General features: G+C 59.3%; 1 protein-coding gene across 4 annotated transcripts; it reads left to right on the top strand.

Moving 5' to 3' along the window:
• The first annotated feature begins 1,972 nt into the window (after nucleotides 1–1,972).
• ENDOV (endonuclease V) lies at nucleotides 1,973–20,645 on the top strand. Of its 4 annotated transcripts, none has more exons than XR_006782727.2 (9): nucleotides 1,973–2,040; nucleotides 2,481–2,652; nucleotides 7,487–7,625; nucleotides 7,882–7,921; nucleotides 8,839–8,951; nucleotides 10,133–10,201; nucleotides 10,412–10,540; nucleotides 12,306–12,379; nucleotides 13,142–13,204. XR_006782727.2 is itself a non-coding variant. In XM_045814048.2 (9 exons), the coding sequence occupies exons 1-9, from the start codon at nucleotides 1,985–1,987 to the stop codon at nucleotides 13,230–13,232; spliced, it is 879 nt and encodes a 292-aa protein (XP_045670004.1). In that variant the 5' UTR covers nucleotides 1,973–1,984; the 3' UTR covers nucleotides 13,233–20,645. The 4 variants fall into 4 exon arrangements, 3 of the variants coding, with proteins under 3 accessions (XP_045670004.1, XP_045670005.1, XP_087710146.1); XM_045814048.2 differs by having other exon boundaries at nucleotides 7,487–7,621; nucleotides 13,142–20,645; XM_045814049.2 differs by having other exon boundaries at nucleotides 7,487–7,621; nucleotides 13,054–13,166.
• The last annotated feature ends 669 nt before the right edge of the window (nucleotides 20,646–21,314 follow it).

The following is a 21,314-nucleotide window of genomic DNA, read 5'->3' as shown; positions in this document are numbered from 1 at the left end:
ATCATGTGTTAACTGAGACGCCATGAGTTATGTCGGTGATTCCTGGGTTCGGGCAACACTTTGCAAGCCCTTCTTGGTCACGAATTAGCTTATGCACAAGCATCGTGAATCCCAGTTCCAACTGGAAAAGCAGCACCAGGAAAGGGCAAATGCTGACCTCACCTCATCAGGGCCCTGGGGACAGCAGGACCCTGCTTCCTTATGAGGAGGTGGGAGGATTTGGGGGAGCCATCTCGGCAAGAGCCCAGAGAAGTGGAGGGACGGGCCCTAGCTGGACCGCACACATGCTGCCCCAAGACCTTGTCCATCCTACACAGACCTGCACCCAACCCTGCCCCATTCCTCTGCACCCACCCTGATGATGAGTGTGCCACAGGCCCAGCATTCCCCACCCCCAAAGCCTGTACCCCGAAGCACAGCAGAGCCTCGGCTAGAGCAACTTCGGCCCCAGCCCCACAGGCCCACGAATGGCCCCCTGTCACCCAGTGCAAGGGCCCCCTCATCCTCACCACCGTGTACCATGACAAGGCCGACCCACAACACGTCCCAGACGGACCCCGGTGCAAATCTTGGCCCTCCTGTTTGCCAGTTCTATGGCCTTGAGCAAGTCCTTGACCTCTTTAAGCCTTGACTTCTCAATGTTTAAAATACCTCTCTGTGCTGTGGTGAGAAAGGAGCTAGTGCAGGTAAACGACAGGGCACGTGCCTGGCATGCAGTGGGCGCTCAGAAGTGGTGGGTATTCCTTCTCCCTGCTGAAACTTGCCCATCCTTCAAGGCCCTGTCAGTTGTCAAATGCTATTCAAAGCCTTTCCTGAACCTCCAACGTCCGTATTTCCTTTTGAGATCTACATTCAGACTACAGTTCTTATCCACACACTTCTCCGAATCTCCCTGGTAGGATATACAACATGGGTCAGATGCCTACAGGTCAGCCTCACTGGCTGCCTTCCATGCCTCAAATACACCAATGTCTTGCCTACCACAGGACCCTTACACGAGCTATGCCCTTTGCCCGGGCTCCTCTTAACTATCCCCTCAGAGAGGCCTTGCCCACTCAATCTAAAGGGGGCTGGCGCCTCATTTTCACTGCAACAGGCACACCATGCAGCTGCACCCCGAGGAAGCTGTAACCCCAACATCCAGCACAAGGCCTGGCACAAGGGAGCGCGGAGTAAATATTCATTCAGTGGAGGAGCTTAGAGCTAAGAGTCAATGTTCCAAGGGTTGTCTGTGTGTACTGTGGCAGGTGAGGCTTTGGGCCTGCCACGACCCATGAGTCTGGCCCGGTGAGGAATGCGACCTGCTCTCAGGACTTTCACTGAGGTCTTGGGCCTAAAATCACAGTGTCGTGCGGGGGGGGGGGGGGCGGGGGGGAGGGGACGAGTTCGGTGATGGGGTCCAAAGCCAAAGGAGAGAGAGAGAATGCCAGGAGGGAAGGTCAGTCCTGACCCGCTACCCCGTTGTGCACTGCACACCACCCTGCGCTGGGAGCCTGGGGGCCAGCGTCCTCCCCAGGCAGCAGGCTGACAGCGCTGTACCAGCAAACCCTGCTGTCGCCCTTCCTTGCCCGCAGCCCACACCGATCTGCCCATCCCTCGGCTTCGCCGCTCTGCCGTCTAAAGGCACGAGGCTGCTCTGCGCGCTGTCCGAGCCTTCGTCCCGACGAAGACTCCCGCGCACGCGCTGACACGCTCCTGGCCGCCTGCGGGTGGTAGCCGGGCTCCTCCATCGCTGCTCCGCTACCCGGGGAGGCGGGGTGGGGGGTGGGGGTTACGGCGGGAGGTGGGCGGGGGCGGGGGGGGGGGGTAGGTCCCAGCAAGCCTCCCGCCACTAGGCGGCGGCGTCCGGAAGCACAGCGGTCGGACCCCGAGCCCCAGACAGCTATTCCAAGCCCACAAAGACTGCCGAGCGCCTGCGCGCGGGCCTCCGGAAGTGACGCCCGCGGGAAGTGTCGCTACCGGAAGGGGCGCTTGGGGGCGCGCCATGGCCCGGGAGGCGGCGGAGTGGCCGCTAGAGGAGACTCTGTCGCTCTGGAAACGGTAATGGGGTTGGCTCACTGCCAAATTTCGGGGGCTGGAGCGACTTTGAGGCTACGGGGGCCCCTCCCGCTTCCGGCTCGCAGACGAAAGGACCTTCGGGAGTTGTAGTCTGCGGGGTTGGCGGCACTTGCTTCTGGCTCCGGGTCTCGGTGCGGTGGGAAGGTGGGGGCGAGACCGCAGAGGGGTGTCCCCGAGGCCAGGCTCCCCGGGAAGGGGGGGCGAGACCGCGAAGGGGGTGTCCTCGGGAAGTGGGGGTGAGACCGTAGAGGGGTGTCCCCGAGGCCGGGCTCCCTGGGAAGGGGGGGGGGCGAGACCGCGAAGGAGGTGTCCCCGGGAGGAGGGGGTGAGACCGGGAGTGCCCCAACGAAGACCCTCAAGCCCCCTCCCCCGGGCATGGACTTGCGGGGTCGGGAGGTCCGCCGGACGTGTGTCGCCCTCAGGGAGCAAGCCCGGCTGAAGGCCCTCGTCGTAGACCGGGACACGGAGGCGTGGCAGCGGGACGCCGCCTTCTTGGGGCTGCAGAGGGTCGGGGGCGTGGACGTGTCCTTTGTGAAGGGCGACAGTGTCAGCGCTTGTGCCTCGCTGGTGGTGCTCAGCTACCCTGAGCTCGAGGTAACCCTGCGGGGGCGCCCCGCTCTGGCTGGGGCACCGGGACAGGGACCTGTGCCTGCGTAGAACCCTGCTTCTCCTTTTGTAGGATTTCCTGAATAGGTTGGGAAGCCTTTGAAGAGAGAAGGAGGGGAGTAAAAACTGAAAGAGGTTCTGTGACTTAAAATGTGAATTAACTCCCGTCTTGTCTTCAAGTTGATCACCGACTTGGGCTTCTCATTTCAGTGACCCGCAGCAACATGCCCTGAATTGTCCAAGCTGGAAATCCCTGTCTCCCCAGAGATTCATTCACACCTTCAGTTCTGTTCTGTCCCACGCTAGCTCCATTTTTGCTGCTTCCTCAGTATGCAGGAATCTAGCCCCCTGCCTGCATCCTCACGGCTGCTTCCCTGGCTGGGCCCCTGTCCCCCTTCCTGCAGGTCACAACTAGAAGCTTCACTGGGTTTCCTGCCTTCAGGATTGCCCTCTGCAGCCCCTTCTCCGTGCTGCCAGCAGAGAGATTTTCGTGAAAAGTGAATGTGGTCACGCCACCACCTAGTTTACTTAGAACACTTTGGTGCCCGGTCTGTGATCTCATGGAAAATGGGTTTACTGGCTAATAAGTGTAAAGACCCTTCGGGATCTGACCCTACTGAATGTCAAGCTATAAGTTCGACTCTCACTAATCTCCGTTCCCCACTCCAGAGTACTTCAGATTTCTCAAATATGCCATTCTCTCTCTGCCTGCCTGACCTTTGCACTGGTGTTTCCTCTCCTGGCTAACCTCTACTCACCGCAGGTCCCCCAGTAAGCAACCCCCTCTCCCTGCAAGACCAGGAGTTACTCAGTACCCTCTCTTTCCCCTTTACGGCACTGCAATGGAATTGGTGGGTCTCTCTACCCTCCCAGAATGTAAACTCCACAGAGATAGGAACCCTATCGTCATGCCCACCAGCTGTAGCCGTGGGCGCCTGGCTCAATGCCTGCCCCATGGAAGACACTCAGAGAGATACGCGAACGAGTCAACAGTATGCCAGTGATTCATCTGTGGTCCACGGTTCAGGAAGCCCTGACTACAGAAGAGCTTGACAAGGAAACCTTTGCTTTGAAGCTCAGAGGTTTTCCCTCCCTCGTCTGCCTGCTCGCAAAGACCGCATGTTCCTCCTTTAGTGTCTTTGCGCTTTACTTGGAAGACCTTTTTAGTCAAAACTCAGCAAAAATGTACTGAGCACCTGCTGCGTGCTGAGAGCTGGACCTAGGGTGGTCGTGGAAGCAGCGTCCCTGCCCTCACAGGTCCCCTGGGCAGTTTGTAGGATGGCCTCGGGGATAAGGCACAGCTTCAGGAGCCAGACTGCCTGGGTCTTTACCTCCCCTCTGCCACTCCCACTTCACCCCCCTTGCCTGTTCACTTCCTCTTTTCTAACTTGAGGATGGTAACACTGTTGATAGCCATCCCAGTTGTGAGGGATAAATGAGATCATGCATGGAAAGCAGTTAGTTGGCACATGGTAAACCCTCAAAAAATAAACATTAGCTAGTTTCTTACTTTTCAAGACCCAGTTCACATAGTCCCATCTCTGTTCTTTCCCCTTGCTGCGGGGTTAACCACCTGTCATCCCGGTCCGTGGTCTCTTTCTCATGCAGTGCTTTTTCTGTTGTAATAGTTACGGCACTAACCGGGACTTCTCAAGGGTGGGATGAGCCTGTTCCTCTTGTAACCCCGGCACAGAGCGGAGAGCCTGCTGCTTGGATGGACTCAGCGTTCACCTTCCCGTGCTGCAAGAGCTTAGACTAGGAAAGGGGCTTGGGCAGAGTCTGGTGCAGAGGCTCCCAAATGCCTGATCACAGGTCTGCCCAGTCAGGCTCCTGGAGGTGTGTATAAATCCCACAGGCAGATCCAGAGACAGAAAGTAAATGCCTGGTTGCCGAGGGCTAGGGAGAGGGATCGATGGGGTGACTGCTAATGTAGGCAAGATTTATTTTGAGGGGGTCATGAAAATGTTCTAGGATCAGATGGTTGTACTCTGTATATAAAAAACATTGAAGTATGGACTTCAAGTGAACTTGATAGTAAATTCTATCTCAGTAAAGTCTTAAAAAAATATATAAATCCCAGAGCCCCAACTCATTTCTGGAAAGAAAAAAGAATCTCCCAGTGTACGACTTGGAAATCTGCTTCTTTAAACAAGCATCCCTGTGATTTCGAAGCAGAGCCAGGGTGGGAAGCACTGGTCTGCCTTCCGCGCAGCCAGGAATCCTTTCCTCGGCATCCCTGATGCTCGCAACAGAGCCCATTCCGTGGCTGGACGCCTGGTTAGTATGTTCTTTTCCACAGAGAGCTGAAGTGTCTGTGACTTCTGCCCATTGACTGTGCCTCAGGCAGCAAAGCGCGGAACAGACCTTTCCCGCCTTCCTCCATATCCACCCTCCCACTGTCTGAAGACCGCTCTGTGCTCTCCCTCTGTCTGCTTCGCTCTGTCCTCAGAGGCTCACTGATGGGACTTCCAGCTTCTTCCCTTGCTCTTGGCTGTCTGGTCTGCCCGCAGTTAGCAGTGTCCGTCTCTACATCAGGCGCCAGAATTGAACTGAGTTCCACCTGAGTTCTGTGGATCTGAATGCACCGAAGAGACTGAATGTGTAGGGGCCACGTCACCCCCTTAGGTTGAAACCTGCAGATCTTCACAGATTGCTGGCCGTCCGGATCACGTTAACACGGCTGTTGCACAGTTGAGTTTTTTTCTTTTTCCAGATTTTTAACTTGGAAATGTGTAAACATTGAAACATTAGAAGAATGACACATTGAACACCCGTGTACTCTACTCAGATCCAGCGGTTGCTGACTGATGTCGCGTTTTCTGTGCGTGCGTGCGTGTGCTGAGGGATCCGCACGTGTCTCCCAGAGGTGGTGGCAGCTCACCTGGGAGCCCCTCAGCTGGCCTGTCCCAAGTGGGACCTACGTGACAGCAGTCTTCACAGCCCCGAACACCGCCTGGACCCCTGTCCGTGTGCTTTCCCCAGTTGCCTCTTGAGCTGGTTTTGCTTTCTGATCTGTGAGGGTTGGAGGTGCGGTGCATGCCCACTGCTGCCCTTGGGTCACATGGACTCGGGGCGGGGGTGCCCGTTATGGTGCCTGTTTCCTTTACTCCTATTCTTTCACTCGGATGCTTCTGGAGCTGACTGTTCCAGGTCTGTTTCTCCAAGTTGACAGCTGGCTTTTTGAATGTGTGGGGTCGGATTTCCTTTCTTTCTGGAACGTTTTGTGGATTGAGGCTTTAAGTGCTCTGTTGAGGCACTTGACCCCATCGCCCTGTTTTTCGGTCACACACCCTGGCTTTTCTGGCTGTCCAGTGTTCGTGTTTATGTCCGTCCTGAGTTTTCCGTTTTTGCCTTGTGCTCTCCGTCTGCGCGTAGGGACAGTTCACTTCCCTCCGCCACACGACTGGTCGGCAGCGTTTATTTAACGACTCGTGAGTTTGGGTCACTGCCGTCTGAGTTTGCGCAGCCTTCAGTGTGCGTGACAGTCGTGTTCAGACAGGCGTCTGGAGGGCCGGGGCTCTGGGTGGCTGGTCGGCTTTCTCAGAGCATGAGGGATGGGTGAGGTGCAGGCGCTCCGGTAAGTGGTGCCCTTTTCTGAGTCAGCGATGGCCAAGCGTGCCTCCCGGCTCTTGACGCTCTTGTTTCTGAAGAACCTCACGCTTCTGGCCTCGTTTTCTTCACCACAACCCTGCAGGGGCCCCCTGTTTCTCCCCAGAGGCCGCGTCTTCCTGCAAGGCCACTGCTGGCCTCGCATCCTCCCACGCCTCTTCCCCCGGGTCCCCACTGGCCGGGACTGCCCACGGGTGTCATCCCATCTGTCCCCCAGCGCCAGCCCTGTGCCCCCAGTCCCCAGCTCTCCGTGCCCAGCCCAGATCTGGAGCTGCCTCCGCTGTCCCAGGCTGTTCACTTCCCCGCGTAGGTGCACACGAACGGTCATCATAGGCTCATTCCCGGGTCATGCCGTGGACATGGTGTCTGCAGAGCTTTATCTGGATCTCTAGTTTCTGGAGCTTGTGCGGACAGATTCAGACAAGCAGCCATGATCCTGTGAGAGCTCAGGTCACATCTGAGCTTCGTGCGGCTCCGTGCTCCAGCCTCTGGGCTCACCATGAATCTGTTTCTCTGTTCTGTCTTCAGATGAGACCCTACCTACTTTGGGTCTTTGGCAGTTGGGTAAGCTTCCTGTGAGTCAGTGATCAGGATGCTGGAGGCACAAGCACCTGCCCTGTGCTCAGGGAGAACGGCCCCTTCTCTGGGGCGCAGGCACTTCAAGCCCAGCTTCAGGGGTGGGGGTGGAAGGTGTGGTTTGGAAGGCCCCGGGGCTCTTTGCTCTGGCGGCCTCACAGTCTCTAGACTCTCCTGTCGCTTGGGACCTGTTTTCTCTTTCAGATTGTCTAGCTCTCAGAACCTGCCTGTCCTTTTCTGGATTCTTTGAAATCTCTTTTTCATAGAGCCAGGTTTGCCTTTCTTGCGGTTGTAACCCCTGTGAGGACCTGGCCTTTCCTTCCAATGGGGAACAGTGACGTCCTTACTCTGGTGGCACTTCACACACATGCTCTGTGCTTTGTCTTCTCTGAGCCTCCTGACAGCCGGGTGTGGGGTGGACAGAGGGGCCCGAGCAGGAGGGCCTGGTGCGGGAGGCGTGTGAGCACCTTTACTCCCTGCTGCCCGTTTGCAGGGCGATCACCTTGTCACCGTGCACTCTCCCCCCAGATAGGCAAGGCTGGTGAGGTGGGGGGGAGATGGGGAGGGAGCTGGCAGCACCGCGAGGCCCGAAGGGCGGAGGGCCACGCCTGCCTGTGACCTGGGTGCCCGGTGACAGGTGGTGTATGAGGACTGCTGCATGGTTAGCCTGACGGCTCCCTACGTGTCGGGCTTCCTGGCCTTCCGAGAGGTGCCCTTCCTGGTGGATGCGGTGCGGCGGCTGCGGGAGAAGGAGCCCCGCCTCGTGCCCCAGGCAGGTGCCTCGACTCCAGGGAGAAGGGCCCTCAGTTTCCACCCAGAAGGGAAGGCCTCTGCCAGCCTTATCACCCACCACACGGGGAGACCTCTGAACTCCCTGGAAAGGATGCACTTGTACCTTGAGGAGAGGGATCAGATTTTCTAAAAAACTGCCCCCCCCCATAAAGTGGCAGCTCCAACCCCCTTGCTCCAGGATGCCCTGGCCTGATGGGCAAGGGGCAGTTCAGCTAACTGACTCACCTGTGGCTCTTCCAGGTCCTCCTTGTGGATGGAAATGGGGTTCTCCACCACCGAGGTAATCCTGCTCCCAAAAGACAGGGCCTAGGAGGGGTGGTTCTGACCTGTCTCCTTACGGAGTGGCTGCACTGCCCCGGACCCCCTGCTGCCAGCCTGGCACTGGCACTCTTTCTTGGGCTTGATTTCATTGTCAGGACCTCACCCAGTAAAGAATCCTGTTCTTGTCACCCCCGCTTCTTTCCTGCCCACCCCTGAGGCCTCCCCTAGCACTCTGTGCTGGCCCATCTCAGGCCCCCTCGGCCAGTTTGGTCCTGACTGCTGCTCAGCTAGCCTGTCCCACCTCATCCCACCTCAAGTAGTGACAGGCCCTCGACTGAAACCAGACAGGAGTGCCCATTCCCCACTGACACTGGGAAACTTGCACCTACCTGGGCACTGGGACGCTGACCCCAGAGAGATTAACTGAGGGAGAGGGGAGGTTTCGCCCTCAGACACAAGCCTGGGGGTGGGGCAGCTGAGGGACCTGGGAAGGCTGGCCCTGGGACCTGTGGGTTCCAGCGTGGGACCGGGTAGCCAGTCATTGCATACGTACTGCCTGACAGGAGCCCCAAAGATGTGTTGGGAGGGTGACACAGAGGCCTGACGGCAGCTGCAAAGGAGAGAAGAGGATGGAAAGTGCCAGAAAGTGGGAGGAGAACCAGTGTGAAGTATCGTGAGCTAATCAGGCTCCTGACCTTGCCGGGGGAAAGGAGGCATCTTCCACCCCAGCCTGACAATCGTGAAATTGGGGCAGAGGGCCACATCCCAGCTCAGGCTGGCTCTCCCAGTCCTCTCTCCCCAGTCCTCAGTCCATCGACAGGCCTCTGTTTACCTGGGGAGACTCGGGCAGGTTCTGGTTTGTCTCTGTCTCCACACTGTCTCTTGACTGTTTGGCTCACTGCCTCACCAGCCCAGCCTCACTCTCTGCCCCTGTAGGCTTCGGAGTGGCCTGCCACCTCGGCGTCCTCACAGACTTGCCCTGCATTGGGGTGGCCAAAAAGCTCCTGCAGGTGGACGGGCTAGAGAACAACGCCCGGCACAAGGAGAAGGTGAGGGGGCATGCAGGGGCAACACCCGGCACAAGGAGAGGGCCTGTGGGGGCATGCAGGCTCAGACAACTGCATGGACCTGTCCCGTAGGCACCTCTGGTCCAGCCCTGGCCAGTTCACACTCTCCTCATCTTGGCTCCCTGGCCCAGAGTGAGAAAACCCCGCCTTTCTCTATGGGTGCCCTGTGTCCCCCGTTGGTCGTGGGTCACGGCGGCAGCCAGCCAGTCTGGAGGAGTGCCGTCTGAGCACTCCCAGCCTCCTGGGCACATGCTTGCCTCTCCCACCCCCCTACCTCTGTGCTGCTGTGGCACCCCATGTAGGGCAAGGGCCTCCAGTTACTGGGGACAGAACATTTGTGAGCCCGTAGGGCCCTCTGTGCTTTCCCCCACCCCCAGTCCAGGCCCCGCACGCTGGTCCTGCCCAGTCTGCCCAGAGCTCCCTCACCCCAGCTTCTCCCAGTATTTCCCTCCTTTGGCCCCCTCAAAGCTGGCATTGGGAACGTGACACCCCACTCCAGAGGGACCTGGTGACACGTCGAGCTCTACCGCCAGATGGCAGACTCCGAGGACAGTGATCACTTCTGTCTCGTTCCTCCGGGCAGACCTGTGTCTGCACAGAACAGTTGTTCGTGGAGTGGACAGGGACCCCAGACCAAACTTGGGTGGCTCCCGAGTCACTCAATGGACCAATCCCCACCCCTTAGAAGACTTTGTTGGGTTGAACCAAACATTCTTAAATTCCTCACAGGAGAGAGAGTGGAGGGAGTGGTTCGGGCCCGTGGGAAGCATCCGTGTGTCCACCAGCCAGGCTGGGTGGGCGCCAGGCCTTCGTTCCAGCCTAGCACCTCCTCCCATCAGCACTGGGGCCTGGGTGGGCTGCTGCCCCTTCTCCAGGCCCCAGATTCCTCTTCCGTAGAACAAGGAAGAGAGAACTGAGTTCCAAAGGCTTCGTCAGGGTCGGACGGTGCTGGTGACGGTCTCCTGGACACTGAGCCCACTCGTGGGATGGCTGTGCACGGGGCCATGAGGCTGTGTGGCTTCGCGAGGACTGCAGACCATGTGCAGATGTGGGCCCTGCCCTCTCCTTGCCTAGCGGCTGCTTGGACTCCAAAAACAAACAGGCCTGCCCTCTGCCCTCCACAAGAAAAGACTTTTTCCATGTTTTTTCTTCCTGCTTTCCAGATACGACTTCTGCGGGCTGGAGGAGACTCATTTCCTCTGATAGGAGGCTCTGGGACTGTCCTGGGCATGGTGAGTGGCCAGGGGCCTGCACTCCCAGAGGTGGTGCCCACAAACACACGTGCAGTTGTTCAAGCGCACCAGACCCTGCCCCTCTGGCCCAGGCTGTGCTGAGGGGACCTCTGGGCTGCACTCGCCGCAGCCTGCCCCCGACCTGTTGTCGGTCCTGAAGCCCCCGGGGCTCGTCTCTGCTGTGCTCTGACTTTGCCTTCCTTGTCCTAGGCCCTGAAGAGCCACGACCACAGCAGCAAGCCCCTCTATGTCTCCGTGGGCCACAAGATAAGCCTGGAGGCTGCCGTGCGCCTGACCCAAGGCTGCTGCAGGTTCCGGGTTCCGGAGCCCGTGCGCCAGGTGGGCGAGCGCATGCGCCTCTGCTTTCCCCTCAGCACGGGCACCTGTGGAAGGGCCCTGGGGGGAGGAGGGCGGCCGGAGCTCAGCCTTGGGCCCTGCCCTGCCTGGGCCCTGGGGTCCGCTGTGCTCCCGCAGGCAGCTTCAGCCTCCTACACCCCATACTGGGGTCACTGGGAGCATCAGCTGATGTCAGCTCGGGTGGCAGAGTGGCCTGCCACCCCCCCCCCAGCCCCTCAGTGCCTGACCTGCCCAGCTGGCCTGGGAGGGAGCCCCCATCCTCTGCTGGGGAGGCCCCTGCAGGGCTGTAGGCCGTGCTGAGGAAGGCTTGTGCTGGACCAGTCATCAGTTAGGAGACTGCAGGATGTGGCCGGGCCAGGCCCCCAGCACCTAAATCGGCTACAGTGGGGGTGGGAGGAGCAGAACTTTGGGGAACAGGTTGGCTTGGCTGAGAAAAAACTCGGCCTGTAGGAGATAGAACTGAGCGCAGGCTGCCTGTGGGCCTGCACTGGAGGGCTCGGTGGTGACGGGGCATCACCTGTCATGGGTAGGTGTGTGTCCTGGGGAAGCCTGCGGAATGAGCACCTGTAAGAAGCCATCCTCAGGAAGAGACCAGCCAGAGGAGGGGGAAAGCAGTCCAGGCTCAAGGACCCACATTTGTAAAGGCCCTGGGGTGGGAATGAATCTGATGCCAGCAGAGGAAGGTGTGGCCAGAGCCAGGGCCGCGGTGGCACAAGCCCTTGAGCGAGGCTTCCCCGCAGGGACGTGGGTGTGAGTCACAAGCAGCGGCTCTGTTGGCAGCTCACAGGAGCTGGGGGAGCCCGTCTGGACAAGAGGTGCTGGCTTGTACTGTCCAGCCCTGGAGCCCAGGTTCCTGGCTCAGTGCTGCTGTAGGACAGGAGGACAAAGTGCCTGGAAACCTCCCTGGAACCTGTTGCTTCCCCCGTCTCCCCATGACCTGTACTGGGTCAGCTTGAGGGGACTGGGCCCAGGGGCCCCAGCCATACTGCTGAGAGCCGGTCCACACAGCCAAGCATGCTGGTGACCCCTTGGCTGTGCCTCCCTGGCTCAGGGAGCCTTGCCCCCCCCCCCCCCCCCCCCCGCCGTGCTGGCGGCCACCACCACCTCCTCGGGACCTGGGACCTTCCCTGGCTGTGGGTGCACAGGGTGGCCTGCAGGTGGCAGCAGCAGCCCACGTGTGGCTGTGGCTGTGGCTGTGGCTTCCCGCCCCTGGTGCCCCGCGGCTCAGGGCTGTGAAGAGCTGGGCCTCTAGGGGGCGCCTCCAGGGGTCCCACTCTGGCCAGAGCGCCCCCCCCAATCCCTCAGGTCTGCCCGGATCCTCCATTCCAGTGACTTGGCAGAACCTTCTGGCAACACTTCCCTGGGGGGGGGGGGGGGGTCGTAGCCAATACGAGCCGGGGAGACAGGCCAGCAGCCGGGCTGGGGAGGACCGTCTGAGAACAGGGCTGAAACAGAAGCACTAAAGCTACGGAAGCACAGGCCACAAAGCCGGCGAGGGCCAGGTGGCTCCCCTGGACCCCCGGGAACAACCCAGGGCCTCCCGCTCAGCCTGTCGCCTCGGGCCCTTCAGGGACTGCCATGGTGTCACCCATGGGGCTGTGGCTCCTTGTCCCAAAGGCTGAGCTTGTGACAGCCTGGTGTTAGCTCTGCGGCTTTCTCCGGGAAGCCAGAGCGTTGCACCAGGCTGTTGTGGGGGTGTGGGCTTGTCTAGAGGCCACCCCCGTCACGTGAGCCACCCTCTCCTCAGGCTGACATCCGCTCTCGAGACTACATCCGCAGGACCCTGGGAGTCCCCGGGCCCCCCGCACCAGGGCAGGAGAGGTGAGTGCTGGGGGCACTCGCTGGCGGTGGCGACAGTGTGGGGCCGATCGTGGTGGTGCGGCCTCCCTGCGGGGTTGGGCGGAGGACGTGGAGTCCCTGGAGAGATGGCAGAGCTGAGGCAGCAGGATGTGGGCTGACTCCAGTGCGGTGGGAATTCCTGAAGCCCACCAGGGCTGCCCCCACCTGCCTTGTCCACTACCTGTGCAGTGCTGGGGCGTGGGCTCCACAGGAAGGGCGTGGGGGTCAGATGGACCTGGTCCTCGTCCTGGGCCTGCACAGGCTGCTACGGCCGTGACACTCTCCAGGCCTCAGTTTCCTTATCTGCATGCCAGACACAGTCATTCTTGTCCTGGTAGGTTCTGGTGGGAGAGCCTGGCACAGATGGTCACAGCCAGCTGTGGCTGGTTATTTAACTGTGACAGCACCTTGCCACAGGACAGACTCCGTGGCCCATTGTCCACACGTGGAACAGACGTGGCATTGACGAGCCCCAGAGGGGTTACCGTCAGCTTTTCCTCGAGCTCCTTTTTCCTCTTAAGTCCAAGGCTGTCCTAGGCCCAACTAAGCTGTTTTGAGAATGGGGAGCCCCCCCCCGAGCTCTCCCAGGGGTCGGGGCTGGCCAGCTGGAGTGCCCGAGGCCCTTGACTGGCAGGGTCTGCCCCTTCTCGAATCAGCAACAGCTTCCAGTCACCAGCTGGGGAGCAAGGGGTACTCCGGGCCGGCTCTGCGTTTGATGCTGCCCCTTCTTGATGTCATTACCAGGAGCCAGAAGGTACAGAGGCCAAAGGTGTGCCCCAAGGAAGGTTCGGAAGAGCCCGGGGGTGAGGGCAGGCCCCCTGAGGCCCATAGCTGAGGCCCCAAGACACACCAGAAAGGCCAGCAGCGGCAGTGGGGGAGCTGAGCTGGACACAGTGGAGCGCTCGGGCTGCCTGCCTTCCCGCGCCTGCCTGAAGTAGTGACTGGGGGTGTGGCCCCTCCCCCAGCCGCAGGTAGAGCACCCAGGCCCCAGCACACGCGGGCCGCACCATCCATGGGGATGGCAGCAGGCTTGGCCTCGCTGGGGTGGGCCCGGGTGGCTGCCCCTCCTGCTCCGAGGTCTCGGTCACGAGGCTGTCAAGAGCTCCGCAGGGGACAGATCTCATACCACAGAGCGCCAGACCCACAAGGAGCCTGATGTTGCTTTCCTTGGAACATGAAAGGGCATTCAGGGTTCATGGGGATCTTTTGGTGTGTGGTTTTGTTTTGTTTTGTTTTTCTAAAAGTGCCCGGGTGGGCTTAAGACTGCCAGACTACGTGTCCATCCCCTGCTGCTCGTCTGTCTGTCCCTTCAGCACACACACAGCTGCTTTTCTTGCTTTTGTGTTTGTTTTTAAACCAGCGGTGCCCCTCATCTCCACCCCAGGCCATTCAGCCATACTGAGTGGCCTCTGCCCTGATCCTGGAGGGTGCAAGCTGGGATGGCCAGGCCTGGTCCCTGGCTGCCCTGCCCGTCTGCCAGCACACTCAGGGATCGGGAGACCCATGGGACGCTCTGGCCTCCAGAGGACCAGCACTGGTATCTGAGGGGAGGGGTGTCAGGCCCTGCTGCCCTGGCTAGAGGCTGTGAGGCTGGGCAGCCCTGTCTGGGAAGCCAGTTGAGGCACGTCCCCTCTGGGTTGGAGTGCTGTGAGCCTGCCCCCGCTGCTGCCCACTGGGCGCCCTCCCCTGCCAGCCTCCTTACCACAGACCCAGCCTCCACTGCAGGGACGTGGCATGTCCCTGTCTTGGCCACTTGTCTTGGTGAGGGCTGCAAGTCCCAGCTTGCAGGGGCCATGCCCCTTGCCCGCAGCCCCCAGGCCCCTGCGTGCCAGCTCGCCCCCAGGCTGCCTACATACTCTGGCATTTACTGAGAATGTGATTTTAAGAGGCCTTTCTTGCCATTCATAGTATTTTTCAAAGAGCTGGTTGGCACAGTTGGGACGGCCCTGGGTCTCAGCACTCCCCGCCCCACCATCTTCCATTTGTGAGAAGCGAGCTCTTCTCAGGGGCCCAGACCCCTGGGAGAAACGAGGGGGGACAGTGAGCAAGACAGGCTGCTGGCCCCCTTCCCCTCCTGCTCTGACGGTGCTCCTGAGGCCCCCTTACAAGGCCAGGTGGCTGGGGGGAGGCTCTGCGTTGGGCTTCCCCACTTGATGGCAGCGGCCCCTGTTTGGGACATCTCAGTAGGAAGCAGGATCGCCCCAGGACAGGTGGGGCTGTGGGTTGCCACCAAGATGCTTAGGGGCTCTCCTCCATGGCCTAGTGAGGAGTGCAGGTTCCAGCATGTTCCATAGGTGCCTTCGAGGGGACCGCTGTATGTGGGAAGGAACAAGCCAGATTCCATCCTCCTGTCCACTCCTGCTGCCTCCTTGGATGTCTCAACCCAGCTTCCGTTCCTCCCAGTCCTGGGAGTGGGACTATCCAGAGCTGGGGTGCACAGGGAGCCTTGGCTGCCCTCCGTGGGATCCCAGGCTCCTGGTGCTGTGCCTGTGACTTCACACCCTGCACCCCAGCATCATGAAAGTGACTTTCAGCTCACCTCTGCCCGTGGTGGCCCAGTTCTCCCTGCTTTGAGACCTAGACACAAGGCTGCCCCTTGGGAAAGCACAACACAGCACCTGCTGGAGCTCCGAGGCTATGACCTCGCACCTGGAGCCTGCTTTCTCCCTGGGGTTATAAGCGCCCCAGCTTGGGTAGGTTAAGTAGGAGAATACCTGTAGTCTTTCACTCCGCGGTGGACACAGTTCCCCATAAACAAACACAGGTGGGAGGGGCAGCCAGTCCTGCCTGAGGTTTGAGGGGCACGGAGGTCCCTGGGCATAAGCAGACCTGGGCAGGGCTACTCCAGGGCAGGGTCACACCTCTGCGAAGCCCAGCCATGGTCCTGGAGGCTCTGATGGGGGCGGGCAAGAACCAGCTGCCACGTACCCTGGAGCTGGGACTGGGGCACCTCGCCTTCCGTCCGCAGACCCAGCAAGGCCTGGACGAGACCTGTTTTCTGGGAGAAGGAGGGTCTGAGGCAGGCAATGGCAATGGAGTGGTGGCCTTGCCCCAGAGAAGGGCATGGGGGGTCTGAGCGGAGGGTTGCTGGCTCCATGTGGCCCCAGCAGTGCCCAGTTTCCGCCCCTGCCCCGTGGTCTGTGGCTGAGGGAAACCGTAGCCCTTGGTGGGGGCCCCAGATAACTGCTCCCTCATCCCACCACCCTCTGTTCCAAGGGCACGCAGACACTTGGGACACTGTGCCAGGGTGGCCAGGCTGCAGGAGACTCCACGTCAGTCTGCTGCCCAAGCAGGTCTCACCCCACCACCACCCCCAGAGCTCTCAGCTCACCCTGCCTTGCACTGCACACCACTGCTCTCTTGTCCAAGTCCAGGCCTTTCCCTGCCCAGGGTGCATCAGGACCAGGGTGGGGGGTGTCGGGAGTGCAGGGTCGAGGCCGGGCGGAGCTGGCCTGACTGCCTCTTACCAACTGGCCTTAGGCTAAGCTGCGTGCTGCCCCAGACCCCGGTGCACCGTGTGGAGTGGGTGTGACACAGAGCCCGCCCCGTCAGTCCTGCACAAAGAAAGAGACAGCGTTTAAGGTGGGGCCCATGGAGGCCAGGGTAGATGGCTGTCTGCTGCAAGGTTGTGCTAACAACTCCTGTGAGAAGGAAAAAACAGGAAGGAAAAGGAGTCCCTATCTCCTCCCAGCCTCTCATGCCACCCCAGGCCCCCAGAATGCAAGTCCTGTGAGAGCTGCACAGGCAGGACCAGGCCTCCCAGGTCCAGACCGTGCCTTATGCCTCCCCCACCCGTGCGGACAGGAGAGCTGCCCTGGGGTGCTGGGGGCTTGGCACCAGGTCACAGCAGCAACCCTCGGGGCCCCACCTCTCTAAGGGGTGCAGGCAGATGGCCCTGGCTTCCTACTGGGGTGGGAGGGGGGCTCTACTGAAAGCCGCTGGCTGTTCGGTGACTGGAGGGCCCGGATGGGCACAACCTGCCACAGTGGGGTCCCCATCCCCCTTACCTCCTCCCCCTTCTCAGTGAAGAGCAGGCCAGAGCCTGGAGAGAAGTTTGCAGACAACTTACCCAGGTAGTTTTTGTTTTGAAATTAAAGTCACATCACAAAGCTGCCATTTTAAGCGGGTTTTTTTGTGTACAATTCAGTGGTTTTTAGTATAGTCAGGATCTTGTGCCATCGGCACTACTGTCTAGTTCTCGAGCGGCTTCCTCACCCCGGAGGGAACCCCGCTCCCTGTGAGCAGTCACCCCCCTGCCCTGGCAGCTCTGGGCACCAGAGTCCGCACAGTCGCGCTGTGGCCTTTGTGCCTAGCTGCTTTCACATCTCCAGCCCCGTGTTCTGAGCACAGGGTTTTCACCGTCCCTCCGCCGTGCTGCGCCGAGCCGTGCCGCTGTGACCGGCCCAGTGCGACTCCGTTGTCCGGCCAGAGCACGTGTCGCGGACGCCCGCCCACCGTGGGGGATTTGGCCTGTTCCTCTTTGTGGCTATTAGTACACGGCCAAGCACACGGGCGGACAGGTGTCTCCCGTCCTCCCACGTGTATACCGAGGAGGGCCGTCCCTGGGTCCTGCGGCGGCTGGCTGTGTGTTTACCTTCTGGGGAAGAGCCACGCTGTTTTGCTGCTGTTTTCCACATGCTCCCCAGCAAGGCGGGGCTCCCGTGTCTCCCCTGCTGCTCCGATTCTGGCCACCCTGGGGGTGTGATGTGCATTCCCTAATGACGGAGGACGCTGAGCACCTTTCCATGTGATCCTTGGCCATTTGTCTGTAGAAATCCTTTGCCCTTTTTGCAATGGGGTTGTCATGTTGTTGAGCTGTGAGAGTTCTCTCTGTGCTCTGCATTCCAGACCCCTCGGTTACGTAACTCCCACATGGGCTCCCGCTGCTCTGTGGGCTGTCTTCTCCCTGGATAGTGTTCTTTGTGCGTGAAAGCTGTTGAGTTTGACGAAGTCCAACGTGTCTGTTGCTCATCTGTCGCTTGTGCGTCTGGTGTCGTATTGAAGAAACCATGGCCTGATCCAGGGTCATGGAGACTTCCTCCAAGAGAGTTACGGTGTTAGCTCCTACAGTTACATCTCTGACCCGCTTTGAGTTACTGTTTATGTGTGGCTCTTCTGGGTCCCTGGCAATTCCGTATGAGTTTTAGGACCAGTTTGTCCATTTCTGCAAAAAGGCAGTTGGACTTCGATGCGCACCGTGCTGACTGACTCGGGGAGCACTGCCCCCTAGTGGTGCTCGGTCTTGCCCGCGCTTGTGCTCGGGCGCCTCTTCCTTTCCTTTTTCGTGAACTTCTGTCTATATCATTGTGTGGTTTTCAGTGTACAAGTCTTTTTTTGAGAGGGAGAGAGAGGGGTGTGAGGGGCAGAGGGAGAGAGGATCTTAAGCAGGCTCCACAGCCAGCACGGAACCTGATGCGGGGCTTGACCTCACGACCCTGAGATCGGGACCTGAGCCAAAATCAAGAGTCAGACGCTTAACCAACTGAGCCACCCAGGCTCCCCTTCAGTGTACACATCTTACCCTTCCTTTGGTTAAATTTATTCCTAAGTATCCGTTCTTTTTGATGCTATTATAAATGGCATTGTTTTATTAACTTCATTTTTGGGTGTCCGTTGCTAGCTGTGAGAGCGTGTGTGCGTGTGTGGGCATGTGTGCACACCTTCCTCGGGGCGTTGTGCGTGTAAGGTTGTGTCCGGTGCAAATAGACATAGTTGTACTTTTCCCTCTTCCTTTCCAGTCTGAGCGCCTTTCTGTCCCTCCCTTGCCTGATTGTCTGGCTAGGACTTCCGGTAGGACGTTGACAACCAGTGGCGAGCACAGACGTCCTTGTCTTGCTCCTGATTTGAAGAAGAGCGCTCTCAGTCCCCAGTGAGGACAGTGTGGGCTGCAGGCTCTTCACGGACGCCCTTTTCAGGCTGAGGAAGCTCGCTTCTGTTCCCAGTCTCTCTGTGTCTTTATCACAAACGGGGCTTGGGTTTGTCCAGCTCTCTCTGTGTCTATCGAAAGGATCGTTCCCCTTCACTCTGTAATTGCTGTGTCACGTGGGTTGATTCTGAGCCACTCTGCATTTCTGGGATGAGTTGCACTTGGTCTTGGTCATGATATATAATCCTTGTATTATGCTGCTGGATTTGATGTGCTGGTATTTTGTTGAGGACTTCTAGATCGATACTCCTCAGGGTTATTGGTCTGTAGTTTTCTCGTGATGGCTTTGTCTGGTTTGGTATCAGGGTAATGCTGGCCTCCAGGAAGAGAACCCGCAGCAGTGTAGGGTGCCATGGGCTCCTCAGCCCTTTCAGTGGCCAACCAAGCCACGGAGCGCAAGTCAGAGAAGCAGCAAAGAGATAGTGGGTTTTGGCAGTTTGTTGAGAACCCGCCCACCCCAGGGATGTGGGCGTGGATACAGCCAGGGCTTTTCAGAGGGGGCTGGGCTTAGGGGAATGGGGTGCAGGGGTCAGACGTGGGCCAGGGTGGGAGCTCGGGGAGGGGGACAGTGGCTGAGAGCTGTCCACGGAGGCAGGTGGAGGGGCTGAGGTGGGGACCTGCTAGCCAGGGTCATTCGCAGGAGACCTAGAAAGCATCAGGCATGGGTATGGGGAGGGAGCTTCAGGGGGTCATGGCTTGCCCACTCCACCCCCACCCCAGGAGCTCAGCTCTGTCGCCCCAGGGTAGAAGGGCATGTGGGGGCCCTGAGTTGGTGGTGTCTCAGCTCCTTCCCACAGAACCTTAAAAATAGGACCGAGATGATGTCCATCTTCACAGACCACAGCCTGCCCCAGAGCCAAGAATAAGTCTTGAGACACTCAATAATTCAAGTTGGATCCAAATAGATCTTCCTGTTAACCCAGCAGCCTCTGCGCCCTTTCCCTAGGTCCCCACCCTGCCCAAGGGCTGGGAGTGAGAGGCTCCCATGAGGTGGTTTGGCCTGGCCATTGCAGGTCACACATGGGCCCCATGGGTCTCTTGGGTTCCCCATCTCGGGGACCCCAGCCTGTGCACCATCCTCTCTCTTGGCCCATTCAGGAATGGGGGACACCCAGGGCTGGGAGTGGCCCTTCTTGATCAGGCCAAATCCAGGCCTCAGGGGGGAGGCCTGGCCATGGTCCTAACTGTCCCAAGGACCCCCCTCCCCCCCACCCCTATTCTCTGGCTACAGGCATTTTCCCATTTGAGTCTGGTTTATAGCCAGTCTCCTCAGCACCTTCGACCATCCCTCACTCTTCCACCTAGGCCCCTGAGGTCCCAACTTTACAGGGCCTGAAGGCCACCTGGGCTCCAGTCACTGGTGTACACGCACCCCTGAGGGTCTGTTTTCCTGCCTCTTCCTGGATGGGTCCTGAAGGGGCTTGACCTAGGCCTTCAGGGCCTAGTGAGAACAGCTGGGAACAAGGAGCCAGAGTCCTGAATTCCAGCCCAAGGCCTCTGCACCCGCTGGGGGAGGGGGAGTTCCTCAGGGACCTGCCCCCCCCCTCCAGGTTTGTCCCAGCCCCAGCAGTCCCTGCTGCACTGCCCTGGCTGGGCCCTGCGTGGAGTTTTACCACATTATTAATTAAAGGCACAGGCATGCGGCAGCTCTGACATCCAGATGAACAGCATGCTGGGTAACTAGGCAGGTGTCGTGGGAATGATGGAGCACCGCCCGCTGTCCCCAGTTCACCTCCCCAGGAAGCAGGAGAAGCTTCTGGCACCTTCCTGCCGCCATAGGCGGCACTGGGGGCAGCGACAGCTGTTGCTTGGGAACAGGGCTCGGCCCACCTCTGTCTGATTCTTCCCCACCCAACAGGCAGAAGCATGGGGAAGGGGACAGTAAAGATGGGCTCACTGTCCGAGATAGACAAGCAGACCTAGAGCAACGCAGAGGGAGGGAACATGGGGGAAGCCAGCAAAGGGCCACGGCGGGGCAGGGGAGGAAGACCTAGGCCAGACTCCAGGACGTAGGGGAGGGACTGCCCATGAGATCCAGGCAGCTCCCTAACCCTTCCCTGGGATTCCTGGGAATTTGTTCATACACACACACTTTCCTTCCACCCATCTTCTCAGTTTGGCTGAATCCTAATTCAATGTGTGCATTATTTCTCTGCTCCTACTACTCACAGCTGAGTAGCCCATCTCCCTTCTTATAGAACCTCTTGTTTTTCCTGGACTTAATAACTGCCTCATGTTTTGGGTTTGGTTTGTGTACCTATTACTTATTCACCCCCAAACCCTGCAACAAAAATAAAAATGTCTTTTTTGGTACGTGAAAAACATCAGGCCATCTCTGAATTTGTTTTTTCTTGGAGCCTGTGGTCACCAGCCTCCACGACGTCTCCTGGCGATCCACGCGTCCTGCGGCTTGTGTGGTGCTCTGGCCGTGTTGATCGTTGGGACTTCAGTCTTGATGGGTCTCTCTCTCATCATTCACGTGGAGGGGGGCAGCTGTCATGTCAGAAGCCGCTCTATGTAGGCCACGTAGCTAGGAAGTGAGCCCACCTGCCGCTTCTAAGTGCACCCTCCAGCCCTGGTCAGGCTTTCCGCGTCCACAGTCCGGCTGTCATCCTGAGCACACCCTCCTGAGAGATTTTGGACCAGAACCCGCTAGCCAGTCTGCTCCCAGGTTCCGATCCCTCGTAAGCTGTGAGATAACAGAGCCTTGTTCTGGGATCATTTACGCAGCCGCAGACAGCTGACTCCCAGCCGCTCCTCCCGTGCCCGCCCTTCTCGGTTGCCTTGTACACCTGCTGCACATCACCAGGGACCGCTGTCTACCCTCGTCTCTCCTGTCAACTCCCTGCTTCGTGGGCTCCACACAGCCCTTCGCTCGGGTCTGCTCCCTGCGAGGAGTGGCACGCGGCGTCCAGCGGCTCCTCGAGAGCAACAGCCCCGAAACCTGTGTGCCTTCTGGCCTTCCATCAGGGAGTCCTGGGAAGGTGGCTG

Source organism: Ursus americanus, chromosome 23, assembly GCF_024610735.1.
Source record: "Ursus americanus isolate L20-20 chromosome 23, mUrsAme1.1.p, whole genome shotgun sequence".
Classification (NCBI taxonomy): Eukaryota; Metazoa; Chordata; class Mammalia; order Carnivora; family Ursidae; genus Ursus; species Ursus americanus.
Note: the sequence above shows the minus strand (reverse complement) of the source record. Positions and strands in the feature narration are given on the sequence as shown.